This window comes from Chaetodon auriga, chromosome 2, assembly GCF_051107435.1.
Source record: "Chaetodon auriga isolate fChaAug3 chromosome 2, fChaAug3.hap1, whole genome shotgun sequence".
Classification (NCBI taxonomy): Eukaryota; Metazoa; Chordata; class Actinopteri; order Chaetodontiformes; family Chaetodontidae; genus Chaetodon; species Chaetodon auriga.
In genome coordinates, this window is record NC_135075.1 from 22,839,210 (window position 1) to 22,866,444 (window position 27,235).

General features: G+C 43.8%; 1 protein-coding gene across 1 annotated transcript; it reads right to left on the reverse strand.

The window, feature by feature from the left end:
- Positions 1 to 6,104: 6,104 nt before the first annotated feature.
- Positions 6,105 to 18,965, reverse strand: apcdd1l (adenomatosis polyposis coli down-regulated 1-like). The gene is made up of 4 exons (XM_076748467.1): positions 18,413 to 18,965; positions 9,788 to 9,971; positions 7,953 to 8,472; positions 6,105 to 7,705 (listed from the first exon to the last, which is right to left on the reverse strand). Exons 1-4 carry the CDS (start codon positions 18,495 to 18,497, stop codon positions 6,932 to 6,934), a joined length of 1,563 nt encoding a protein of 520 aa, XP_076604582.1. The 5' UTR covers positions 18,498 to 18,965; the 3' UTR covers positions 6,105 to 6,931.
- Between the last annotated feature and the right edge of the window lie 8,270 nt (positions 18,966 to 27,235).

Here is a 27,235-nt window from a genome sequence, read left to right on the forward strand (position 1 = left end):
GTTAAAATATATAGCTGCAAGGAAATTAATTACCCCTCGGATTTCTACTTCTGCAGTGGCGGTGTCGAGTTGAATAAAATCCTGGTGATTCATCCAGTGTTATTGTATCAGTAACAACCAGACAGTGTTTCTGTCTGCACTCTGCACCTCCTGGTCGGAGGCAGCAGAGCGGAGCTTGTGTCAGGAACCCCCTGGTGTGCACCTGGGCCCGGTAGCTCCTCAGCTGTTTAGCTTGGCTACAGCAAGACACAGCTGCAAACTCGCTGGTGGAAACCAACCAATGTTAATTTACATTTCTTCATTCTGTGGGGAAATTATCCATTTCCAAGGAAAATCACAGAGGAATGTTTCAAAATATTGAAAAAATGAAAATTACAAGAGCTTCTACGGTTTGCTGCTCACCTGAAGAAGAGGTCAAAGAGGTAGCGACAGACATCTTTGTCCTGACTGTTGGGTTGCTAGGTAACCAGCAGACCACGGACTCTGGCTAAGAAATGGCCGGGCATAAATCTCCCCCATAAAACTGTGATTTATCTTTGAAACATTTTGGTATTTGGAGGGATTAAACAAGATGTAATGTGTTGATTAGTGAGCTCAGAGGTGCTGGGAGGTGGATTTTGTTACGTTTGGACATAGCCAGGCTAGCTGGTTCCCTGTTTACAGCCTTTATGCTAATGTTAAGCTAACCAGCTGCTGGCTGAGTGCTATCAGTCTTCTCATCTAACTCTCAGCAAGAAAGTAAATCAGGGTATTTTCCAATTGTCAAATTATTGCTTTTTTAATAAGTCTTGCAGCACCTCAGATTGATGCTCTGCCCCATTTCCTTCAGCCCTTTATGTTTTTGCTTTTCTGAGATCAGAACATGCAAATTTTGCATCTTTCCAAACACAGGAAGAACGACGCATTGGTCAAAGCATAATGTGCTTTAGAAACCTGCTTAGAAGAGACCTCACATAAGTAAACAATATCTCACAACTCAAGGCACTGATGACCTCATGAACTCCTGCTTGACTTCCTCCTGCACCATCGTGGATTTGTGGATCTTATTATTCAGACTGACCACAAGGAAACCACATCTGATCTGATCTCTGACCCCTGTGCTGGATTCTGTCCAGAGGCTTTGACTGATCTCACTCTTGCCCTGTTTCACTGAATCTGGTATTCATTGAGGTCTGCACAATAAGCCTGATGTCTGGCTGTGATTCGACGCCGTAAAACGTATAAAACATTTAATTATGCATCACCCTCACACACTTCTATTCTCGGTGTTAACTGTGGACCGTAATTACTTTTGGCAGTGTGATGAGTATTGTTTTACACTCTTGTTAAAGTATACAGTGAAAACAATCCATCTCCTGCTTCTTCTACAGGTTTTACATATTTGGCATGTTTATATATACCCTTAATTTATTTTCCTTCTCAAAGTTGCACAAAGTGAAACACAATACTTTGCACGGCATTTTTGTTTGGCACGTAAATAAGCCAAATTTCATGCAAATTTTCTCCTTACAAGAGGTCCCTGTAAGAGTTTTGGGGCCCGAACTGTTTGAAAAGGATTTGCAGCTTGCCAGAAAGGTTGGAGGCAGGACAACTGGCAGTGAGGGATGCAGTCTGGAAGAATTGGCCTGTGGCAGCTCTCTCCAGCAAAAACCTTTTCAATCATTTGTGTGATCTTAACCTTAGAACCGAAACATGACCTGATTTAACAAGCCACCAGAACTGACAGATAGCTCTTACAGAGAATACTTCTGTCAAAATGATCCCCAAAGGCAACAAATGTGTTAAATCGGTTGTCTCATACTGAATGATGCATGTTACTGTCCATCTGTTATGTTTTTATGAGTGGCAAAAGAGAGTGAAGATCTGATTTTCTCTTGCATCCTGCAGTTGTGCAACACAACTAAGTACATTTACTCTAGTACTACACTTCAGTTTCTTTTCCAGCAAATATCAGAAGGCCATGCTGTACTTTTTGTTCCACTACATTCATCTGGAAGCTATAGTTAAGAGTTAATAGTTATAGTTCTTACTTACAAAAAGTCAAGTCGTGGCCCCTTGATCTCTTTTCTGATGTCTTTGAGTTGTTAGCAGTTCCACAAAGTGAGCGATTTCCTCTCTAAACTTCCCAGATGGTCTCCTTCAAATCACTGTCTGAGGCCCAAAGAGGTAACATTATCCAATATTTTACAAAAAAGATTAGAGAAAAATCAAAGAATGATTGCGAATTTGTGTACTTTTCTTCTTTCCTGCTCCATTAATCATCTCACAACTCCTCAGGTTTTTCCTGTGACCTTGTAGAAAGGACTCGACCCCCAGGTTGGGAACCACTGGACTACACTATTGGACTGTGAATAACTGTAAATAAAGTAATTAAAACTAGCTCTACCTCCACCTGCTGCAACAGTAAAATGCTACTTACGCGCAGTGGTTGAATACACATTTTCTTATACTAACAGCTGTAGTTACTGGTTACCTTACAGATTAAGATTTTATATACAAAATATTTTAACATGATATCACATGTAATATAAATATATCAGTCGGTGAATGCTGACTGTGATATATCTTTCATATGTTAATATTGTTAATGCAGGACTTTTGCAGTATTTTTACATTGTTGTATTGGTACTTTTACCTAACTAAAAGCTATGAATGCTTCTTCCACCACTGGTGTGCAGATAGCTGACGAGTTCATGTTAAGAAAAAGAAAATTACGTGCTGGAATGTGGTGTTGGATCAGCGGGATCTGTTCAGTAGTTGGTTAAGTATATGAGCATGAGGTCATGTCAGAAAGGGGCCCGTTTTTTGTTTGGCGTGAGATCAAGCAGGAAAGTGCAGTCGCTGCCCCGTGCTGCAGCTCTGTGGGCAAAACACAGCGCTTTGTTCATTTGTCCCAGCGCCAAGGGGACACATTTTTCAATAGAAACTCATTTGTTTCAACTGAGCCAGCCAACTTATGGCTGATGTTATCTTTTATGGGGCAGCTGCAGCTCATATTCTTATAGAAATAATGGGATTTTCTTAACAGAGCCTGAAATTTGAATGAGTGAGAGAGGATGGAAGTTACCCGTACTACTGCAGTGATGTCATCTCAGTGATGTGTGTGTGTGTGTGTGTGTGTGTGTGTGCATTTACTGCATATGCAAGATTTTTATGGGAAGGCAGGAGATGGGACCTCTGCTGTATTTTCAATTGAATCTTTGTCCAAAAGCAGCACTGTGTCTTTCTTTTACCAGAACATTTGTCATTCTAAACCACCAAACTGTTTGTGGTTTGGAAACTTGGTTTAACTGAAAGGAAACTCCTTAGGGCTTGTTTTGTTTTCCTTTTTTTTTTTTTTTTTTTTTTTTACATATACTCTATAGGAACATTCTTCCTGAAGTCGTATTCAGAGGTTGGGTCTTTTATTCGGAGAGAAACCTACAGAAAGTCAGACAAAGATTAAAAAGATGCCAGCTAAAACCTCACATGTGATGCAGTGGCCCATGTGGACGGATTCAAGTTTTTTGTGCATTTCCCAAAATGTCGAACTATTCTCTTCATTGAGCTCCAAGAATTACACAAGGACTGATCATCTTGGCTTCAGGAGCATCTGAGATTGTTAACCTGCTGTAAACTAATCCAGAATATAATCATGCTTTCTTTGTATTTTACCAACTAAATGAGATCTGTGTTTCGTCCTTTTTTGTTTCTCTTGTTCGTTCAATGAGCCTGATTGCTAACAGTTACAGCTCTGCCTACAAAGTCTTTCTACTTTATGGTGCGCAGCAGAAACCACAAACAGACTATTAAAACCTGTGCTGCCCCCGCACCCCCGGCCCTCCTCTCACTCATCATCACCACCCAGCCATCTCCGGCACAACTTGGTCAGATCCACGTGGATTCACTGGTAGCGAACAGGGATTTATCCAGTCCATTTCATTTCAGATTCTGCGCACAGATAAATGCCACTCATCCACTCCCGGTTCGTCTTTGTCTCAGTCTGTGTTCCTTGTGTGTTGGCTTGGGGGGGTTACAGACCTATATTCTCCATACAAGCCTGAAGGATGACCTCATGGGGCTCGCAGCTGCCATCACCATTCTCGCAGGAGTTAATAGGAACAGCATGTAGCCTCTGGAAAGGACTACCTCTTTCTCCCTCTTTCCTTCTTTCTCTTTCTGTCCCCGGTATTTGAATGCTAGAGAGCCAGCTAACATCATTGTGCCCCCATTATTTAATTATGTGTGTTTTTAACTTTTCTCAGAAACCACAAATTGCTCTCACTTTACTTCCTCATTTTAATGTAGCATCACGGACGATAGCCAACAATGTGGCCTTGGACTTAGATTCATCAGGTGGACAGATATGTAACTCCACATGAATGCAAATGTTGCTCTGTGCCTGCAGGATGTGCTAATAAGCAACTGTTTACTAACAAGCCATATCAACTTTATAAGGTGATAATATGCATATTCACAAGACACAATTACAGTTAAATTTCAGAAAAAAGGCTGGCTGCAGTCATTCTGTGGAAGCAGGTGTCAGATTTTACAAATGGAGGATGTCTCTCCATGCAGCACGACGCTTCACTTGCTTCAGTCATAACACTGAAAATCAGGAGCTATATATATATATATATATCTATACTCCTCTGTCGTCTCCTAACTGCTGCTCCTCTCGGCTCATTTATTGTCAGAGCGACTGCGAAATCTATTTTGTTGGCTGACGGCTGTGCGTTCTCATGAAACAGTGTGCATCCAATCTGATATCCTTCTGTGTGTTTTCAACAGTTGGACCTGCGCTGGAATGTCTTGTGTAATGTGTGAGCCATATGACAGTTATTTATCAAACAGCAGTACGCTCACCCACTATCTGGGCTTTGAATCAGACCACAGTATGAACACCAGGGAGAAGACAAAATCCAGCTGATGCTACAGTCCCAGTTTGGGTCTTGAAATAAAACAGCAGCTTTGGGACGCAGACACAACTAAACTGTCCTTTTTATTTGCGTAGGTTGGTTGGTCCACAGCTTTGGTCCAGACTGAGACATCTCAACAACTACTGGAAGGACTGCTGGGAAGCTTTGCACAGACATTCATGGCACCCAGAGGAATTAGTTTTTAAAGTATTATGTGCGAGTTTGTTTTTATGTTTAGCGCAGCAGATGCTAGTGTATCCTTCATAGCAGAGCGGTATCTCCATATCTGCATAGTTTCTGCTGTTACATGACAAAGTTTATAATGCCTCTGCTTTGGCCGGGAGTTGAACCCTGGTCTCCCACGTGGCCGTCACCACCACTAGCGCCTCTTAAACTGGCGAGAGGGGGCTGACACGTCGATACTCCACACACAATCCTCACCTGCCCACCGTGCAGGCAACAATTCTGTCTCAACAAATCTCAATTGGATTGCTGTGACAGTTTGTAGAGACGTTCATGGTCCCCAGAGGAAGAGTCCTTCTGACTTTGGGGATCCACAGGCCAGTTTTAAGTCCACAAACTTCAAACTCTAAAGCAGATGTGTAGTGGTGCTTAATGAATATCTGAGCAGAGACATTTAAAATATACCAAACTAAAAACACCCACAGATACGTGGCAGCATTCATCTTGCAGAACGAGTCACAGTGTTACAATTTTGACATAGTTAGTGGTGTTTGCTGTGTGTCAACAACAATTTGATGGATTGTCACGAATGCTGGTGCACGCATTCATGTTCCCCTCAGGATGAATTGCAATCACTTTGGTGATCCTTTGACTTTTCATCAAGCACCATTATCAGGTCAGAATTGCAGTTTGTCCCACACTCTGGTTTATGGTTGGTTTTGGACATAGTTCTTTACGTGTTTCCAGATGTTGCAGTTTTATTGTTAACCTCTGGTTTTCAACGAGATTGAAATTATAGCTCAGAAAATGCAGCCATCTGAATGACATCAGGACGGTCGAGTGGTCAAAAGTGCTGCGGTCATTTTGCAGTGTCGCCTTGAGGCATCGGTGAGAATCCCACTACTGACATAAACATGCTAAACATCAGCATGTTAGCATCATCACTGTGAACATGTGAGCATTTAGCTCCACTCGTGGAGCTGTTAGCATCGTGTCTTTAAGTCTCATTGAACACAAGATGTTATGAAAAGCCATTTTTAATATACATAGAAAATAATCACTTCTTAAATGGCAGAACTAACTAAAATATTAGACCAAACTCTTCCTCTTATCAAAAAGTACAGTATAAATGGTTAAAATAAATATTCATTTGATTTGTTTAGATTTACTGCTGATAGAAAAGCAGATTAATACACAAGCTTTGAAAGAGGACAGAGACAAAGCAACAAACATCACAGTGGCATCAGACGAATGAAGATGGCTGCTGCTGATTATGCTTTTTCTGCTCTCCAGCTTCTTTTCTCTCCGTGTTGAGAAAACAAAGTTCTGTACAAAGTGCATTAGTTATACTGCATGTTGGATGAAAGTGAGCTCTCGTGTGAAGGAATGTCCATGGCTTTCATGTTGATTCGGAAATAGCTGAACCACATTTGAACACTGTGATCTTTCTTCGTCATAGTAGCATGACAAGAAAACTGCATTTGCCCAGAATTGTGAAAAAGGAATTAATCTGTGACGTGAGAACATCTGATCATTATACAAAAGGAACACGTTTTAGAAGAATATATTTTTACATATTGAAATGATGGCAATAATATACTGGTGGTTTATATACAGATTAGTTTTAGGTAGAAATGCGGCTGAAGTTACGAGTCATTAAAGTGAACCTACAGGCAGCTTCTGAAAGCCAGATATCAAAGAATATTCAGCTCTCCTGAGTGTCTCATGACTTTTCTTGACCATCACACACATGGTCATCATCACATAGAGGAAGAGCGAAAGAAAGCTGCCAGAAAACAGTGTCCATCAATGACTCCAGCTGTGTAACAGGCTTGATGTGTGAACAGTCTCTAATAAACACAAACCCAGCTGCACAGCACAGATCCCAGCACCAGTAACACCAGCAGTGCCAGTCTCTCTGTCCCACTGGTTGCTAACTGGACTTGCTTGCTGTTAAAACCTGAGCCGTAGCGATGTGAAGGCTGCGTCTCCCCACCGCTGCAAAGTACCATGGGAGCCTGAAAGGAAGTGGGCCTCCTCTGCGGTCGGTCTGGACTGGACCCGTCAGTCAGCCTCTCTCCGATGAACAGCAGCGGGTGTTTCCTGTGGTCCACCTCAGTCTTGAAGAGTTCATACTCCTTATGTGGCAGCTTGATGCCCAGCAGGGTGCACCCGTCTGTGGGGGTCAAGTCCTGCTCCACACCGACCTCCCAGCCTCCCGTGCGACCACATTTTCCTGGCCTCGTCCCATTCAGCAACTTCGCCGTGGGCTCCTCTGCAGCTGTGACTCTCACCTGGGTGACCTTGAAGACAAACTCAGTTGCTCCTGAGACCTTGGCGGAGGGGTTTCCCTGAGCGTAGTGGCCCGAGGCTCTCAGGGTGAAAGTGGGCTGAGAGCAGGCAGGGTCCGAGTAGTGGCAGTAGATGCCTTCCCACGCATGCTGGTCAGGATCAAAGGTGAAGTCGCGGGTGAGGAAGAGGACATTGGGACGGGTTTCGCAGCGCTGGCTGACCCAGCGGCCGGCCAAAGACAGAGGAGGTGCGGGGCTGCGGGGCAACACTGGGGGGCGCTGCTCTGTGGAGCGGTACACCAGGGCGCACACAGGGCAGGGGTGGATGTGATGCTGCGAAGATTAAAGGAGAGGTGAGACGATGGGCTCAAACTAAAAACTATTTTCAATTGAGTTGTTGGTTAATTTTATTGATTAAATGCTTAATCAATTACAATGTCCAAAAAAAAAGATCAAAACCTTAAATTGCTTGATTTAAAGCTGAAGTAATCAGACGTTTGTTGTACCTCTGACTGACTCTTCCACCACACCTTGTCTGATCAATTGTCTCTCTGGTAAATACAAAGTGAAAATGTCTCACCATGGCATTCTGCAGTGGCTGTTGGTACCCTGTCGGTCTGTACTGAGTTCTCTGCGTCCAGTCAGTGTGAATGTCCCCTAAGAGCAGCTCCTGGATCTTCCCTCCGTGGCTGTGGTGCTGCGTCTCCACCCGAATCAGTCCCATCTCCATCATGGAGAAGCCCAGCGCTGCCAGACATCCCCTCCCTGCCCGAGTGTTGTACAGCTCATACAGCTTCCCCGGCACCACTCGACCCAGGGTCACACCCACGCAGGTCGCAGGCAGCCTGGACACCAGCCTCTGCTTGGCTGCCAGGCTGTGGACCACGATGCCCACCTTGCTGAGGTGGTGTTCAGCTTCGGTGCCCCCGCGGGTGATCCAGGAGGCCTGGCGCAGACGGAGCTTCCCCCTGATCATCAGGGAGTAGGCTGGGTCCTCGCAGCTGCTGTCTGTGTAGTAGTGCTGCAGGGCATGGAAGTGACGGCTGGGGTGGAAACTGTAGGAGCGGGTGAGGAACTCTGGACCTGGACGAACTTCACATCTGAACACAGGAGGAAGGAAATAGTTAAAATGAGGTAAGGTGTCAGTGATTAGCTGGGTAATGTATAGATTCAGTGGTGAACAGAGATTAGTTTCCTGCCATTCCCAGAGCTGCCTTTAAGTGTTTTGGGGCAAATCTCAGTGAAGTCTCAAATCTGTTAAAGCAACTCTCAAGTCCTTGTGGGCAAGTCAAAGTCAAGTTACAAGTCTTTTTGTGCAAAAGTTATGTCAAGTCTTTTCCAAAACTGTTACAGGCTCCCATATTATGCTCAACGTGTTTTTGTAGAAAATGTTTGCAAGCTTTCATCTTCTCATTAACACATAACTTTTAGCATATTGTCCATTGCTGCAGCCCCTCTTTTCACCCCCTCTCTGAAACACTCCACTTTAATGCCTGTGCCTTTAAGGGCCCCATCACAGGCCTGAGCAGGCACCAGGCACCGTGTTTCTGCAACCAGCCAGTGTGGTGTTAGATTGCATGGCTAAGCGCAGTGACATTACAAACTTCTGACAGCTCATGTAAGGGCAGTTTCTGAATATGGAGGAATTCATTTCTCAGTGGATTTTGATATTTTTACAGTATTTTAATAGCTCATAGACCTGTTTTATATATATATGGAATTCTTGCTTCCTACAATATGGCACCTTTAATAGTGTTTTATTGGCATAATAATAAGTGAATTTGCATTATCTATTTTTTTTTACCACTAGAGGGCAGCAGACACAAGTTGTAAACACAACACAGACATCACCTTAAAGAGTGAACTTGTTAGCACTCGTCTGTCTATTTACACATTCAGCAATTACGGAGCAACATTAGCATCCATTTGTTTCTATCCACCCGATTTAAGTCCAATATTCACTCCCTTTTAGCTCTGTTTTTGGTCTCTACCCACTCCCGAAGGAAACATTTCGCTCTTAAGCTGCTAAATGCTCCCCTCTGTCCACCAGCTAGTCACTAACTCTTTCTGTCTGCTCTTTGGTGCTGATCAGGTCATGTGTAGTGCATTTTTAGAGCTGTTTTTTTTTGTTGAAAACCACTGCCTGCAGCCTCTGGAAATAAGACTGATTAAAGCAGTAAAAGTGAGCCAAACAGTGAAGTTACAGGCCACAAAAAAACAAAACAGTTAGCTTAAAAGGTTAGAACTGCAGAGCTGGATGATTCTCTGTATGTTTGTTACTACGAGTGACTTCCTTTCACATATAAGCAGCCATGTGATCCATCCAAAAGCTGCATTTAAATTATTTTCTTTTTTCTTTTAATCCTTTGCTGCTTGGGCACTTAATTGCTGCAACTTAACTTAAAAATAATTCACCTTGTTGACACCCATGTGCCGTCCAGTCTTGGGGGGATGTCTGCTGTGATTCTCACTCTGTCCTGTAGGTGGCGGTACTGACAGTCCTGCTCCCACGGCAGGCTCTCACTGAGGTTGGAAGAGGAAGTGAAAGAGGCTGTGGGCATCTCCCACAGTTTACTCCCGGTTCCAGCCACAAACACAGCTACAGGGGAAGGGAAAGTCAGACAGTGAGTAAATGATCATTGTTATCCAATCACACAGAGGCTCCTTTACTCTTCATTTACATTTCCAGGCTGATTTTGGGAGGATGTTGGAAATGGGGACACCAAAATTATTCGGCTCAGAGATGATTATCAACAAACAGATAACAGCCATAAGCTAATATTCACATCTTCTCCCTGTTACATCTAAACACATTTCTGGTTGACTGCAAGCTGTTTCAGGGCTGTAATTTTGGTAAATGTTCCATGTAATGAGTGGAGAGAGGGTGCTATAGAAACCATACGTAGCTGTGAATCAGGACTTTGGCCACAGCGCAGACAGTTTTGGCTTGTCACTCCAATCAGCCTGCAGCTGCAGCTCACAGGCCTTGTTTTTGGGATTGCTTGGAGGCAGGAGGTGTGTGTGTGTGTGTGTATGTGTGTGTGTGCGCGGAGGTGATTGTGGTTTGTGAGCACATCAGTGTATGTTCTTATGCATTTCTATCATCAAGATAAAGCGTACAGCGGGTCAGTGACAGCAGCAGGCCAGCCGAGCCAAACACATCTGTTGATAATATGATTCAAAAAACACTTATAATGATGAATGCTCTCGCTTGAGTTTTTCCAAACGCTGGCAGGTAAGCTAATCCAAATGAAAGCATTATTCACTCCGTAACATTTATTGATGTGACACTTGCACATCTGCAATCTGTCTGCCTGTCACTGGTCATAACTGCACGTTCTGCTCCATCCAGTTGTTGTTGCACAGAGATGTGTGCATTGTCGACATGGCAAGGGGATTTTCTGATTACACCCTCATGGCTGCAACGTGAGGAAGCCCGCCGGGGTCTGTCCTGGCAATGTGTGCATTTTTGTGTGTGTGAAAATTATGGCTTCAGTTTCATCCTCCCAAAACAAATGTCAAAAAGTAAGCGGGATGAGTTCTCACAGACGCCTCCATCTCCTGTTTTCTCTCAGGATTTTTCTCCCGCCTCCTCCTCCGCTCACGTTTATCCTTAACGGCGGATTGTTTCGGTGAATTAAACAATTTAACGTAACATGTTAAATAGTGAGCTTTCAAGGTGCTGGAGGGCTGATTTTGTTACCTTTGGACTGAGCCAGGCTAGCTGTTCCCCCCTGCTTCCAGTCTTTATGCTAAGCTACGCTAACCGGCTGCTGACTGTAGCCTTACATTAAACAGGCACATGTGAGAGTGGTGTCTCCTCATCTAACTTGAGAAAATGTCGAGCCCTTTCTTTAAATCAGCGTGTCCAGCTTGTTTTTTCCTCTGTTTCCTCTCTCTCTCTCCTCTCCTATTCCCTCTTGCTCCCCTTCATCCTCACAGCTCTCACATTCTTTCTCTCGCTTTCTCAGCTTTCCTCAGGGTCATCTGTGGTAGACAGCTTTATGGGTGTAATCTCACTCCACTTCTCACTCATTTGACTTTAGGTGCACTTGGGGAGAACATCACCTGTTGAGCCTGCAGAGGAGGTGGGAGTTTGCTCTCTTTTGGCTGAGCAGATGGAGCTGAAGGAAAATGGGGACAATGGAAAGTGTGTGATGTTGACTTGCTTATTTATTTAGTTTTTCTATAAAAGGCTCCAAGATGGCGGTTGAGCGATCAGCGTTTATTAAACTTGTTAGTGTCAGAGGGAGGATATTTTTTGTTCCCCTCGCTCTTGGAATGCTTCCCATATGCTGACCACAACCACAGACATGTGTGCAGCTCCGTCATTTCCTAGCATCCTTCCACCTGACACACACACACACACACATAAACACACACACATATGTAGACCTTGGATTGTTTGAACTGTACAGTCGCAGACCACAAAACCAGATTTAAACTCAAGGCACATTTCTCCTCCCTTAAGCAGCCTGTCAATTTGTTGATATGATTAATACTCCCTTTTCCTGTCACAGGCATTGAAACATGTTTGCAATTTTCCCCACGCGGTGATGTGTTTGTTTATGCTCCGTGTCACTGCAGCTGGCGAGGGAACCCGGTCAGTTGGACCCAGCTGCGCTCCCACGGGAGTCCTCGGAGCAGAAATACTAATCAGGATTAATTAATTTCCACTGCTCCTTGCAAGTCATCCAATCGGTCTGTTTTGTGTTATCCACCCTTTGTAGCTGCATGCAGCATGTTGCCTAAGCGGTTAGTCACACACACAGTGCAATGAATGGACAGAGAGGCAGGAGTCACAGTATGTGATGTGGACTCATTTGGGTTGCCATATTTGAGTTTCTGTTTTTGCCAAAGCATTTCTATAGTGTTTCTTGAGGTCACTTGTCATTCATCCCCTTTCCTTCTCTTGGATCTCATTCCAGTTGGGCATATGGTTGCATTTACTAAAAGAGCACTCATAAAAGCAGAGCTTAGTAAAACAAAATTGCTCATCGTGGGGTTTTTTAAGTATTCTTCTACAAAAGAGCCTATTCCAACCACAAGTGAAGCAGTGTTGTAATACATATGATAATATCCAACCCCCATCTCAATTTGGAGGAGATGGGGGACCATTTTAGTTGATTCACTTCCTACACAGGCAGTCAGTTATCATTAGTTTTACCCTGAAATGGTTACCATTGATTTATTTTTCCACTATGGGCCCTAAAACTTCCCCCGATGCAGATTGCACCTCCCTGTCACAGCATAGTGCTCAGTGCATCTCTCCGAAACAGATTTGATGTATTTTTACCAATAAAACTCACTGTAAGACTTTCAATACCGATTCTGATGTCGGATTATACACATGGTTCACACCTAGCTGAAACTAATGCAGTTTGACACAAGAGTCCTTCAATAAATCCTCCAGTCATGATGGCTATATTGTTTTTGTTGGCACTGTTTTAAAGAGAGATATTCAACTTATTGGAGGCTGTAGTTTGTGCTGCTGTTGTGTCGTATTGGCTTTCCATCATTTAGTCTTTCCTCACTGATATAAATGAGGTGGGCACACTTGAAAATGAGCGTACATGTAATATATGAAAACTCATTACACAAAATTAATCCAATTAATCAGTGACACGTGTGAGGTGTTTGCTGAAACTGACAGCAACTAAAGGCCACATAACTAAAAGATAACAAGACAAAAATTGATTTAGTGCAACAACAAACCTTATCTTTGACTCAAGTTTGCTCTAAATGAACTTTGGGATACATTTTTGCACAGAATGAGGATGGTGGATTCTGTCCTCCATCACTTCCACTGGAAGCCGGTGCTGTGGCTGATTAAAGCCACCTCTGCCTTCCTGCCTCTCTGCTCTGCTGCAGTGAAAAGCTGATTTCAATGTCAAGAGCGGCTGAACAACACACTACAGATCTGAAACAACACTCATCCCGTTTGTCCTTATGCAGTATTGCAATTCTCCCACAAGGGGTCAGCGCAGCCGCCTGTGACCTGCGTGTGGGCTTGATGGTCAGTCTGTCATCACCACCAACACTGCCTCTGCCACAGGCCTTCAGTTCAGCTGACTGATGACGGGCCAAAATAATCTACCTGTCTTTGAGCTCCTATATTCATCCTGTTTTCACACACACACACACACACACACACACACACACACACACACACACACACACACACACGTGCCTGCATGCACGTTCACAAAAACACACTGCACACATTGATTTACAGTAGACTGCAGAAGGGATACCATTTATAAAAGACCTCCAGGCTGCACTCTGTTTGTTTGTTTGCATTTGTGATTACGGTTTGGCAGCCTTCGCTCTCCTCTCTCACGTCTCATCCACAGCGCCAAAGTCAAAATACAGTTTTATATACTTCTTTATTTGGAGCAATCCTGTAAAAACAAGAACCAGATCCAGGCACTTTTGATTCAGGGCTTGCAGGGGGAATCAAGTGCTTGACGTTTAAGTCAACCCTGTGTCTCCTTCATTAGAGAGAGACGCCTTTGTCTGCCTCATAGCTGCTTCTATTGAAGCTTTTAATGGAGAATCGTTAAATCTGCCAAAGTGGAGGCAGTGAAGGTGAAAGAAAATAACTATTTTGTCCCAGAAGAAATGTTATGTGCACTGAAGAGATGGGAAAGAAGTAACATGTTCCAGTTTTAACTACTTCCTCATGTGTTTCCTACTTTTTTTTAATAACATCCTCACCCCTCTTTTAATGTGGTCACCCCCAGTGTCCTGTAAAGCCACTCTCTCATCTCTCTTTGCCTTGCTGCGGGACAAAAAGCTAGAAAGTGTCCCTGAAGTGCCCGTGCCCTCCTGGCCCACCTCCCCTCCCACTGATTACTGCTCCCCTCCTCTGATGAAAAAGCCATGATGTTTACGGCTCATTTCTCCTGGTTGGATTTCAGATTCCTCTCTTCTTTTTTCCCGTCTTTGTTTCTTTTTTTTTCCCCCTCTCTCTGTGTGTCTGTCAGTGTTTGATGAGGTGAATGAAGTTGGAGGATGAGGGGTGGGAGGAGGGTGGGGTGAGGCGTCTTCATGGGCTGGACTGACAAGATTAGTGAGGTGCATGTGTGAGAGTGTGTGTTTTTCTGTGTGTGATGCTACAGTAGCGCAGAGATCCCGCTCATTCCACATATTTAGGTGACTGCTGCACATTATTCACAGTTCACAGCTGCTTTTTCAGGCACTCTGAGTCGCTGAGTTGTCCTCCAGATCTTGGATATGTGTTATAAGACACTGATTTCCAACTTTTTTTTGGCTTGTGAGCCCTTACAATGAAGGACTGTCTACTTATAACCCCTCATCACGAGTTGCATATGTCTTAATAATAAAAAACTTGTGAGCACTGAGCAGCAAAGAGTGAATTTTCCCTCTAAACATTCCGATTGTTTCATCTCAATAACTGCTGGAGGCCAAAAGAGGCAAAACTGTTCAGCATTTTGCAAGAAGGTGAAATTTAGAGAAAAGTCCAAATAAAACACAGAGAAAAAAGAAATCTGCAGAACAAAAACTATTTTTTTCACTCTTATAAGATACGTGCATTGGTTTTCTAAAGCTCTCACCATGCACACACAGTAATTGATGGATAAAATAATTTCCTTTAAGTCATTATGGAGAATTCTTAATAAAATACAGCCAGTTGCTCTGTACAGTTTTCTGATTTGAGGTCAGAGGTCAGCATGCACAGAGACATAAATATCTCACTGACAAAACTATTTTAGATGTCCAGCCGCACTGCAACTCTTCTTTGAATTGGTCCACTGTTGCTTACTATTGCAGGTAAAGTTCACTGCATTAGGACAATTCAATTTTTCCCCTTCTTTGATAGTGGATAAGCTCAAAAGATGTGCTGTTGTCTTATTTGGTCATCCTATCAGGAAGCAGTGTTGGGTAAATTACTTAAAAAATCATTCCCCTTTGAAATTGCAAATATTCTACTAAATACTGAACAGCAAAAGTAGTTAGCTTCATTGCTTGTTATTTTACTTTCATAATTTGGCACAGCTCTGCCAAAGATGCCTTAAAGTATTTACTGATCAGCAACCGCTAACGTTAGCTTAGCCCCATCCGTCACTGCAGAGACGTCCTCTCCTCCGCTGTGGGCTAACTGACGAATGTAGGCAAAGCTAAAAGAGACGAGCTGGCAGCAAAGAATAAACAACATTTAAGTGAAACCACTTTTGATTTACTGTGAGATGCATTTCATCTCTTTTAGTAGAGGCTAACCGCCCCTCCACTCCTCCAGCCCCTACAGCAACGTCTCTATAACGTCTCACAGCAGTAGAAATTGATGTGAACCCTCTGGAAAAGTCCCAGCGAAGGCTCCTCTCTTTGGGCTGAGAGCGTTTGGATGACGCGAGCTGATGACGTGTCTCTGATCTGTCTTCTGCTTGCATCACAGTGCTACGACTCACCAGCCGCTTGCTGCACACTAATACACTCATCTCATAGGTTGACAAACTTGCACAGTTGCTGCTGCACAGTTTAAAGGCGCCTGAAGACCGTGGACAGGTCTAAGCACAACTTTAAATAGTTGTTACTTTAAAGAGTAATCACACTACTGTAACGCTCAGGCCTTCTCGCTGCAGTACCCTGTTTCTGTCTCCCTCTCTCTTCCCTCCACCCTTGTCACCCAAGTCAGGCGAAGGTCAGGCTGATTTAGAGGTTTTTCAAAGGACATGGGGTCTGCTGTGTTATTCTAACCCGCAGTCCCCCTTCATTTTTTGGGCCTTAACCCCAGCGTCTCATAGCGGTCTCCCGGACCAGGAGTATCCCTCTGTCCCCGGGGCAGCGCATGGACGACTACTGTTGTCTTTTCATCACAGTGTAAGCTAGTTAATCCAGCAGCCTCGTTTATTTAGACAGGGGATCTACAGGGGTTTGCCCAGTGGACGCTGCTGCCAGTTCCACTGTGGTTAGCGAACTCTGGCTCCCGTTCACAAAGCAACAACATACACATCGTCCTACTGCATCTCACGCCCTCCCCGTGAATCACTCGCCTGCCACACCAAGCCAACACATCCACCTACTCCACTGTAGTTCATGTAATGTTCTTCAAACTTCATGCACAATGGATTCCACCATTGGATTCTGTGCAGTTAGACAGTGGCAGACAGAAGAGAGGACTCCTGATTATAATAACACCTGACATGCGCTGCGGTGTCTCTTCTTGGTGGACCGCCGAGGCAGTCGAGATGTAGATAGCGGACAAGGGAAGTTGATGGTCCATTGATGTTTTCGAGCTGATATTACACTGGTTTCACCTTAATCCAAACGCTCGGTTTGGAGACGTTTTGGGAGATCCGGTCGGTGGCCGTTTCACATACTTGGAGTGTTTTCAAGTTGGAACAGGACTGGTCTAAAGAGGAGCACCGCATCCAAAGTTTAATTTATAGAAGTATGATCAAGGGTTTGTTCTGTGCAGTGAAATGAGGCAGTGATAGGGTGTGATCACAAAATGTTTCCATCCAGTCCACTTCAGTTCACTTTTGGAAAGACAGGAAAAAGTAGGAAATTCTTTTGTCCAAGGATCCACCAGACCTTATCCAAATATTCACCCTGGTCTCTTTCATACTGCAGATTTGTCACTTCTATCATTCCTAAACACTTCATCAAGTGAGGCAGAACTCCAAGAACTGAATGTCTGTAGCTTTAAAGTTCGGGTTCAACATGTGCTCGGTAAGTTACGAGCAAACAGTTGCCCAAACGTTGGGAATCGATATTTTTCAGCTCAGTTAGTATAAAGCGCACTGGCTGGGGAAGCTTTCCCCTCGCAGAAATCACATTGCACCTGTCAAAATTCATCTGAATACAAATTTAACGGCCTGTTTTTAATTTCATGATGAGTTTTCTGCTCTGTTTGGGCTGAAGAACCGCTCAGCTCCTTACGGCGTCAGTTTAGGGCCAGCGTCTCAACCTCGCCTGTCTCCTCTACTAGACTTGAGCTGTGAAAAAGAAAACAATTCCCAGATACCAGCCTGCCAGTCTACCACTGAAAAAGCTAGGGAGGGGTGAGGGTTGGCGTTGGGTTGCTGGATGATGATTATAACTGGGCAGATGCCTCCTCCTGTCTGTCTCCCACTGCTCATCAGCCTAACCAGCCCTGATGGCCAAAATGCTGCGCTTCCGCGATCGAGGCTGCGGCGGCTGGACAGTCGGCTCTGCACAGCAGCCTGAGGTAAGGTCAGTAATGGCTGTCTCCTGTTATTCTAGCCATTAACATAATGGCAACATTAGTTCCAGGGCCACGCTTCCCTGCTCCTAGGGAACCATTGTTTAAAGGCACCAGCCGGAGCTCTTTTTAAGACTCCTCCACTGGCCGCAGATCCGACTGACGCTTTGAAGGCACACAGAGGAGGAGAGGGGGAACACAGACCGGCTATTCATGAGTCTAACATCAGCATAGGTAGTGTTTTTATTTTTCAAAGTGCTGATCCACATGTTGAACCTTGCAAATCATTCGAATCGTGACAAATTGCATAATAACTTCCTTGTAATTAAGAGTTTGTCAGTTATAATCTCTTCCTTTTTGTCTCTCTGTCCTGCCATGTGTTCTTTAAGCTAAATCCGCAAGTGTTCAGCTGATTTCTCACATGAGAGAGCGTTTATCTCATATTTTTTTTTAAGCTTTGGATTATAGGAGGAAATCTGAAACAATCCTTTAAGATTTGAATCTAAAATTAAGATTTCCACCACTCATTCTTAGGAGACCTAACTTCAAAGGTGAAACACAATTTTAACTAGCGCTTTTTGGACTCATAGACCATGTGATTATGAAACACCAGCATCACTTTAAACTTTCTTAATCTTTTAAAACATTTATCTTCATTTTTTTAAAATCAAAATCAGGCTAAAAAAGGAGGTTTTGCATGAATCTAATCAGGTGAAATGTGCATACACTCACAGGACAGAAATCTGTGGATTTATGCGAGTAATTTAAGCCAAATTACATATTTGAAAAGCTGTTTAAACAGCTGGAACATGTTGAAAACACACTGTCATCCTGCAGACACTGCGTGGACTCACCTTGCCACAGCCACAGCAGCCAGACTCCCCTCAACAGGTGACTGAAACGTCCGTTTGACATGTTTCCTGCTTCCGCACACTTCATTCACACACTCTGCTCAGAAAACAAACTTTGATCCCTGGGAAATCCAATACACAGAGAGGCTCCTGTCAACAAGCGGCGATCATGTAGGATATCACCATGACACGAGCACATATAGGAAGAGTCCAGTAATCCCTCAGATGAAACTCTGGGCTCCTGTTCAGCCACCAGGGAGTTTTTTTTACCTCTTCTTCTTCTTGTTCTTCTACCTCCACCTCTTGGCTTCCATGGTCTGATAAGAAAGTCCTCAGTTGGAACCACACACTTCATGCAACTTCTCCACACTGGTGCTCTCCTTAAGTTGGCAAGAGTAAATGCTCTCTTTCTCTCTCTCTCTCTCTCTCTCTCTCTCTCTCTCTCTCTCTCTCTCTCTCTCTCCAGCCTCCCCCCTCCTCTCAATCACACCCCGTGGCCTCACTACTGTGCAGCACTGTGGATCTGTTCCACTCGATGCATGTGCAGCGAGTGTGTGTGTGTGCATGTGAGCAGGGGCTTTTTGTGTGTGCGTGCACTCCTGTCTGGCTCTTATAGTTTTGAGCTGAGAGGAGGGAGAGAGAGAGAGAGATGATGGAGGGAGGGCAGAGATAGAGAAAGTTTGTGTGTGTGTGTGTGGAGGAGGGGGTTTGAGCTTCCCAAAGTGAAGGCTCCAGGGAGCTTTTAGAGCAAGGTGTAAAAGGGCAGTGGTGAATGAGAGTTAACACTGCAGCCACAATGCCACATCACATCTGATGGTATATCTAAATTACAACAACCCAAAATATAACGACATGTCCTCACTTACTGTACCTGTAGTCATGCAGTTTTGTTTTTATTTGCCTTTTTGTTTAGAGCCTCCGATCCAGTAAACTGGAGGAGAATTAATTTAGTTTTTTGTGTTTAGAGCAGGGCATTTCATACCAATTTGGCCGCTTCCAGTGGAGAAACTGTTCGGGGGTGTGTTAGCTTGGTGCATGAGGTGTGGGGAGTTTTTCAGCCTCTGCAAAAAGAGCAAAGATTCACCTCCCAGTGACTTACAGCCCTCCTTAAAATTATCTTGTTGACCTTTTGTGTGTTGTTAACAAGCTGGCTCGCTCATGTTATCCACTGGTAATCCTACACTCAGGAGTCAGCTGGATTTGGACAGTAAATTCGCCCACTTGCTCCTCATAATGTCTCGTTTTCTAGTTCTACACGTGTTGGATTTTAGCTTTTAGAGGCACTGTTGATGGAGCTGGGCTGATAATGAAGGCAATGCATTGAGTAATTACGTTTACTGATTGAGTATTTCTTAAAGTAATGTAATTACTTTTTCAATCAGTAATATGTAATTAGGAAGTGATGGTTACATCGTCAGCAAATTATTCCTATCTTAAAACGTTCACATCTAAATATTATTTATGTCTTGTGACTCGCTGTTTACACATTTCCCCAAAATTCAGCCTACTGAGACATTTGGTCGCTGGACACTTTGGGATCTCCTCTAGAACTGCAACGTGTCTAAACGTCTTACTGTCTTAGTTACTCCGGGTAATCCACAGACCTCAACGTGGAGAGTTTTCATTGGAACTATGTTCTACCAAAGAAATAGTCGCAATGAAGACTGTTGACAGTGAGGTCTGTGGCTTATTGAGAGTAATGGGAACACTGTGTCTGGGAAGAGATGCTGCCTGCATTTTATTGGGATGGAGGCAGAAATCTCATTGACGGATATCTTAAAACTTAAGCACATAAAACTAAAACTATCTGCATGGCTGGATACCAGTGGAGATGACTGGAAATGTGTTGTTTTGGTCATTTGGGTGAGCCAACCCTTTATGCTGAGAAGCAGCAAGAAACGTCTGAGCTCAAACCTGCAGCAGCTGCACACACACGCAGTTTGCGCAAACCCATATCACACCCCATTAGAAAGACTCATGCACACACACACACACAAACGTTCCAGTCACACTGATTCATAGGTTCTGCGTGTACATGTGGTCTGACGGAGCTGTTGACACTGTTGACCACTGCAGAGGTAAAGACGGGTTTCAAAGTGCCTGCCAAGCGAGAGTTGGCAGCACATCTGCGACGGGTGGGCTGACCAGAGCCCTGGCGCTCAGTCAGGGGTGCGTACACTCCCGACACCATTACACACAAAGCCAATGGCCAATGCAATTGGGCTGAGCAATTTTACCACCACTGCTGTGTTTTATATGGCAGATCCGTAATGCATCATCTTGCTTATATTAACATTTCTTTGCCAATTGTCAGTTCGCCTACATCTGTGTATGTTCAAAGCGCTCGCAAAGTTTCTCACAGTCTTTAGGCCATGTGCTCAAGGTCGTGACACGAGCCCCGTCTCCTGGAATCATGTTTATATACAAACTAATTAGCAACAGCAAATACGATTTGAAGGAAACGTAATGCTGGCCAAATTACATTTTGTATTAACACAATGAGGAAATGTTGTCCATTAAAGCACCTGGCAAGCTGGAAAAATGTTGATTCTGAACGTATGTTTGCAGACAACTTCTTTCATTTATTTATTTATTTTAGCTTTCCACCCATTGCTCATAGTGACTGCAGCATTATTCAGCTTTTTCATGGTTATGTTTAGACACTGACAGCGCTAGGTTAATGTTAGGGAAAGATCATGGTCTGTTTTAATACAGAAAAAGTGGACAGCAATCACAGTCTTTTCCCAACCTTAACCAAAGTGCTTTCGTTGGCTAAACCTGACCACAGTCTGGACTCTAACCCTGGACTCTGGTGTCACAGCCCTGCATTGAATATGCGCCCGTCATTGACCATGACCACCTCTCTGCAACTGCAGCATGGTACATAAATGTAGTGTTTCATTCACTCACACAAACATTTACTCTGAACACAATCCAAGCAGCGGTTACATTTGTCAGCAGAAGGTAATTATGAATGTGTATTAGTTGCATGGGTTGCATGAAACGCTATGCAGATGGTATTAAAGGATAATTCTGCTTTTTTTTTAGATTTGGTTTATTTTATCTGTAATGACAACTTTGCACTCCTAAAGTTGCCGATTGGCTTTGTTAAATGCTGCTAATTGCTTTGGAAACACTGCCGATAAAGAAACATAAGCATTTTCTTATTGCCAAAACAGTTTAAGAGTAACCTCCCTCTTTTTCTTTTTTCCGTATTTGTGGACACATACAGTTTTCCGTTTAATGAGGGATTCTTACGGACATTTCGGGTGCGCTCGCCTTCAGTTCTCCCTCCAAAGAAAGTGGTTTAGAGCAGCGATTCCCATCGTTGGTGCCTTCGGGACCAACCAAAGGTACCACATTTCCATTTTTTTATTGTACCTTTTTAATAATGTTTCACCACATAAAACAACCGTGTCTCCTACAGCGTTCATACATGCTAATTTGTTTTCCCAGCTACATTGTGGTTGTAACGTTACGGCTGCTTGGAGTATGTTCTTTGACATCAAAGTCCGGGTTCTCATCCCACGTGTGGTTAGTTTTAGGCAACAAAAGCTCTTTGGTTAAGGTTAAGAAACGATTGTGGTTTTGGGTAAATGTCAATACAGTAAACACATCATATCTCAAGCAGCATGTCACTGCATGAAACCAAGACCACAGTCTTTACCTAACCTTAACCAAATGCTGTGAGAGCCTACACATAACCATCATCTACGATGAGTGGTACTGATACATTCAGTGTCTACATTTTGTAAAATACGTTAATTAACCTCATTATGTTGATATAAAACCTAACCTGGATGGCACTGTGTTTCCTCTCTCTCTATATATATTGCACACTATTAATATATAGGTGTCATTTGTAGGAGACATGGCTGCATAAAAACAGGAAATATTTACTTGCGTATCAAATATGCAGTAATTCTGCAGCCGACACTGGTGGTGCAAGGTGAGTTTTCCAGGAAACAGCAACTGTCAGAGTTAGTGATAGAAAGATTTGAGAGGTAATGTTATTATGAAAGAGAGACATTTATCTAAACCGCTTGTTTAGATAATCTGGCTGAACTGTCGGCTTGTTTACAGTCGGACTGCCTGACTCCTCGTGTTTCTTGATCTGCCCTTTAATCCTTTAATGCTGGGAATAAGAAACGACAGCACTCCTTCTTTGGCTTCTCTTTCTTTGGACGGTCCAATCCTCACCGCCGGTCGTCACAGCTATTATTCCGGGAGAGTCTAATCTGATTGTTGATCGGTGCCTCTGGCTAAGTGCTAACTTGCTGTGACAGACCCCACAGAGAGCCGAGAGGAGGGAGGACAGACGCCGCTGATCTCTGATCCCAGATCTGACAGCTGGCTCCCTCAGGAGGACACTGCCTGGGGAGTCAGCAGCTTTGATCCACTCAGGGTCCTCTCAGGAATGCACGCACACACACGGGCACACACACACACACACACACACACACACACACACACACAAATGCTCAAATGCATCATTGAAATCAATCAAATGTATATGTAAATGCATCCATACACAGTTTTTTAATCTCACTCTCACTCCCTTTTTCTCCCTTTCCTGTCTCTAATATACAGGCTCATACATCCATCTACACACACACACACACACACACACACACACACACACACACACACACACTCCCACGCAAACTACTGGGCTTGGCCTGTTGGCACACACACGCAGGAGCTGGCACAGGCTGCATAAGAACACACAGTCAACGCTATTTTATAATCAAATAATTTCTCAATCCTGAAACTAATACCCCTCCACCGAGCACGAGCTATCAACTACGGTGGGCTACGTGTGTGGTGTGTGTTTGCTTGGGCACATATCCTACACATCAGCTCACACGCAGACATGCACACGCACTTAAATGATCACATATATGTACACATGCACTGCATATTCACACAGACCTTCAGACTGGGTTCATTCATGCTGGTCACTTTGTGTTCTGGCTGGTTGGATCAAGGCAGTCTCTGGTCTCTCTACGGGCTAACAGCACCCCCAGTAGGGCCGAAAGTCAATATGCATCAAACCATAACTGAGAGGGGAATGAACAGAGAGGAGAGGAGAACTGAATAAAGCAGAGAAGTAAAGAGAACAGGGCCAGTTTCATAAAGAAAGACATTAACTGTGCTTGACATCAAACTATTAGCCAGACGTCCGGACGTCTACATTCACCCGTTACACAAAGCTGTCTTGTTCTTGACCATCTTATATGCAATGAATGCTGGGTAAAGTACAGCTTTTTTCAAACTAACAGAGCAAGTAGTTCAGCTCCCTTTACTCCAGCAGAGAATGTTTGCCCTCTGGAAGAAGTTTTTCTGGTAAAATTCAACATTCAAGAGAGTAACAATACAAAAACCTTCCAGTGACACAGACATCTCACTGCAGTGCAGAGCTGTGGCAGAGCTGAGAAGATGTGTCCTCTGACTGTGGTGAAGTTTCACTGACGATGTCTTCACTAACGGGGGTCTCACTCATGGATGTATTCAGTGGATGCTGCTGTGAAAGATGGCGTCCCATTCATTCTTACGGACGTTGCTGATGCCAAAAAAGGGGCCTATAAAGCAGGCTCAGTGGAGTCCATGTGTAGCAGAGACTTCCTGTTGGCAACCCACAAATGAATGGGATGAAATAATTGAATGGAGTCTTATCAAATGTTAGAGGACCAAACAGATAAAACTCTTAAAAAGCATAAAAACAGTCATTTCTGGGGTGGGGGTTGTCGCTGGCTTGGGAATATTGACCATTTTATAGCCACTTTGTTTTCAGTGTTTGAGCGAAAAAGCTTTTTTTGCTAGTATGTTGTGATGGCCACTGCACCGGAGTGGCTTTACATTGTCTTCCTCTGGCTTCCCCTGGAGGTAGACTGGCTAACTTTTTAGACTGATGATAGAAGATAAGTCAGTCAACTGGCTAAATTGCATCAGATCAATCCAATCCAGAATTTGCACTGGCTGCACGCTCCAGATCAGTCTGAAATGTCTTTGTGAACCAGCCCCGGGACAGAGAAGAGAACAGAAAAAAAGGACTGAGAGCTTCTCTTATCTTTTTTCTCATCACTTCGGTTCTTCTCATGTTAGTGTTTTTATCTGCTCAGTTCTCTGGAGGCGCACGCTCTCTTCTTCTGGCCCAACAAAATCTAATCCTACAGAACAAACTCCTTCTACTGTTGGATGGTGATTCAGCGTGTCTTTATGTGTGTGTTATGCGCCCTCTTTCCTGACACACAGCCACACACACGGTAAGCCTGCTGCAGATAGGACCCCGCTCTTTAATCACCACACATTCACATCCCTGCCTTTTATCTGCGAGATGCGTAACTCCAAACATACAGCCAGAAAAGGAAAAACACCCACATCGTCTGCATGTTATTCTTTGACTTTTGTCCTTAAAATTTTACTCTGCTCGACAAACTTAACCAGAATGCACTGGTGCTGAGGTTCCCTCCAGCCGTCACCCCGAGCTACACAGTCCAGATCGCACTCGGGGACGCTGGGTTTGTTGACAGTGCTGGGTGATGTATCCAGGTGACGTCTGAGACACTGTGATGTTTTGATGTTTCCTAAATGTGCTGATGAAAAGATAGGCACCGTGTTTGAGTCTGGTGTTGTAATCCCACCCTGCTGCAGATGTCTAAACACGTTACAGTGTAAGCAAGAGGAGGAATGCCATCACTTCTGCCATCGTTACTGCGACCTGGGAGCACTCAAATACTCTGAGCAAGCTGCAGGTTCACACGCACAAACACAAAAGAGTGAGAGCCGTCACTCTGCATCTACTAGACTGTAACACTACTGTAGGTTTTTAAGCAGTGGGTGTGACATAGCTGTTCTTTAAAGGATTATTTATCACAACTTCGCTCTTATTTCTGTAGTTTTAGCCATCACTTCTGTTGATTATGGTGAAATAATATTCACCAAAGTAGTTGATGAGATCTACAAACATGGCGCCATCGCTCAAACAAAGTCCAATGAGCAGAAAGTTTGTTTGGAGGACACACCTGAGTTGTTGGTCCTTACTTTGCACAGGCAAACTGAGGCTCACGCAACTATTTCAAGTACCGAAGGTCAAAGTTGGACCACAAAGTCGTTCGGTAACTGTATGGATGCAGTAAACCCACGTTTCTACTGAGCAGTCCGGTTCAGTTCAGTTCAAACAGAACCACTCAGTTTTGGTACCTATCACACTTCGAGGTGGAGCTAGAAACACTGCAGTCCCTTGATCGGTCAGATACAATCAGAGCCACTAGAGCACTCAACCTTTGAGTACCATTTGGACCTGCTATGAACGCATTTGCCTTTCCTCTGGATGAGCCAAATTACCTCACAGCCGAGCAGCCTTTACAGGGACTCGCTAAACTGTGATTGATGCTTCTAACTGCTTCTTGTTTCTTTAGCAAAGTCGCTGCCTGCTCAGATCTCAGCAGCTAACTGGCCAAAACTATGACAAAAAGAGCCCGGTTGTATGAAATCTGAATTCTCCTTATGTTTAGTAAGTGAAATTATGTTGCTGTCTGTTTTGATTTAGAGATCTTATTGATTCACAGATCAAAGTTCTGTGTTTTCTCTGCTGCATGTCTGAATAAGCCTCGCAGGACATTATTGCCAAGTTTATATATCTTTTTCTCTGGCTGTCAATCTATCTGCAAGACATCAAAGAGTCTTGCAGATAGATTTTTCCTTCCTAACTGAACACATATCATTTTAAGTAGAACTAATCATATGAAATACTGAACTGGAGTTTTCATGAAATATTAGATAACTCCTGCTTTTTCAATTCGGATGGTTGCTTTGGCTCAGAGTGGTTTTAAAATCAAAAGCATAAAAACTAGAATCAGCCAACCAATTCAGTCTGATTTTTAGGTGTTTTGCTGCCAATGATCACCCACTGACAGTCCTTGTGCCACTTCTGAAGGACAATGAGATGATAATAAAGCCGTCAGTCACTCAGCTGCTGACAAGAAGCTGGTTTGTGTTCTTTGTGCTTCTGTGCAACACAAATACACACCACTGGAACTCCAGAGGTTGGTATATGGAGCAGCTGTGAGAGCCTTGTGTTGGTTCTACACACTGATCTGTCATCACATAGACTTGGAGTTCACAGTCAGCCTCACTGACCAGCTTTCTGGATTCCTTAGAGGTTTATCCACAATATTCCCAGTTGCTGACGTCCACAGAGGCACAAAGGGCACAGAGACATGCAGGCATGCATTCAGACAGACGTGTGCAGTAAATAAAGGGCAGTTTCACAAGAGTTCACACAAACACCGATTCAAAGAGGAACACTGGCAGCTGAGACACAGATAGGGTGGTTAAGTGTCTGCGTGTTGGAGCAAAGTATCTCATGACGCTGGCAGTGTGAGCCAGATGGAGTGTCTCTGGCAGATATGTACACTTAGGGAAAAGTTGAGCAAATATTCAGAAGCACTGATTGCTAACAGATGATAATCAGCCACAGGCTTATTTATTCCCAGGCTGCAGGTTGCCACAACTGCTTCACTGTCACTCCAATTCTGCAAAGTTTCCATCTCCATTAGTGAAATGAAACGAATCAGAGTGGTTTCGCACGGTCTGCATGCTGGCAAAATCTTGCTTTTAACACTCAAACCACCGTGGTGTCAAGACATAATGATTTGTTTATTTTTGTGCGCGACCATTCGCTAAAACCCCTCCACCAAACAGTGTTTGAAATGTAGCTTATAGCTCAGCAACGTCAAGCTTTAGATTCATCCACATGCCAAACTAGTGTGAGTGGGGCTCTAATGAGAGTGATACTCTCTATATATGTATAAGGATTTTGGA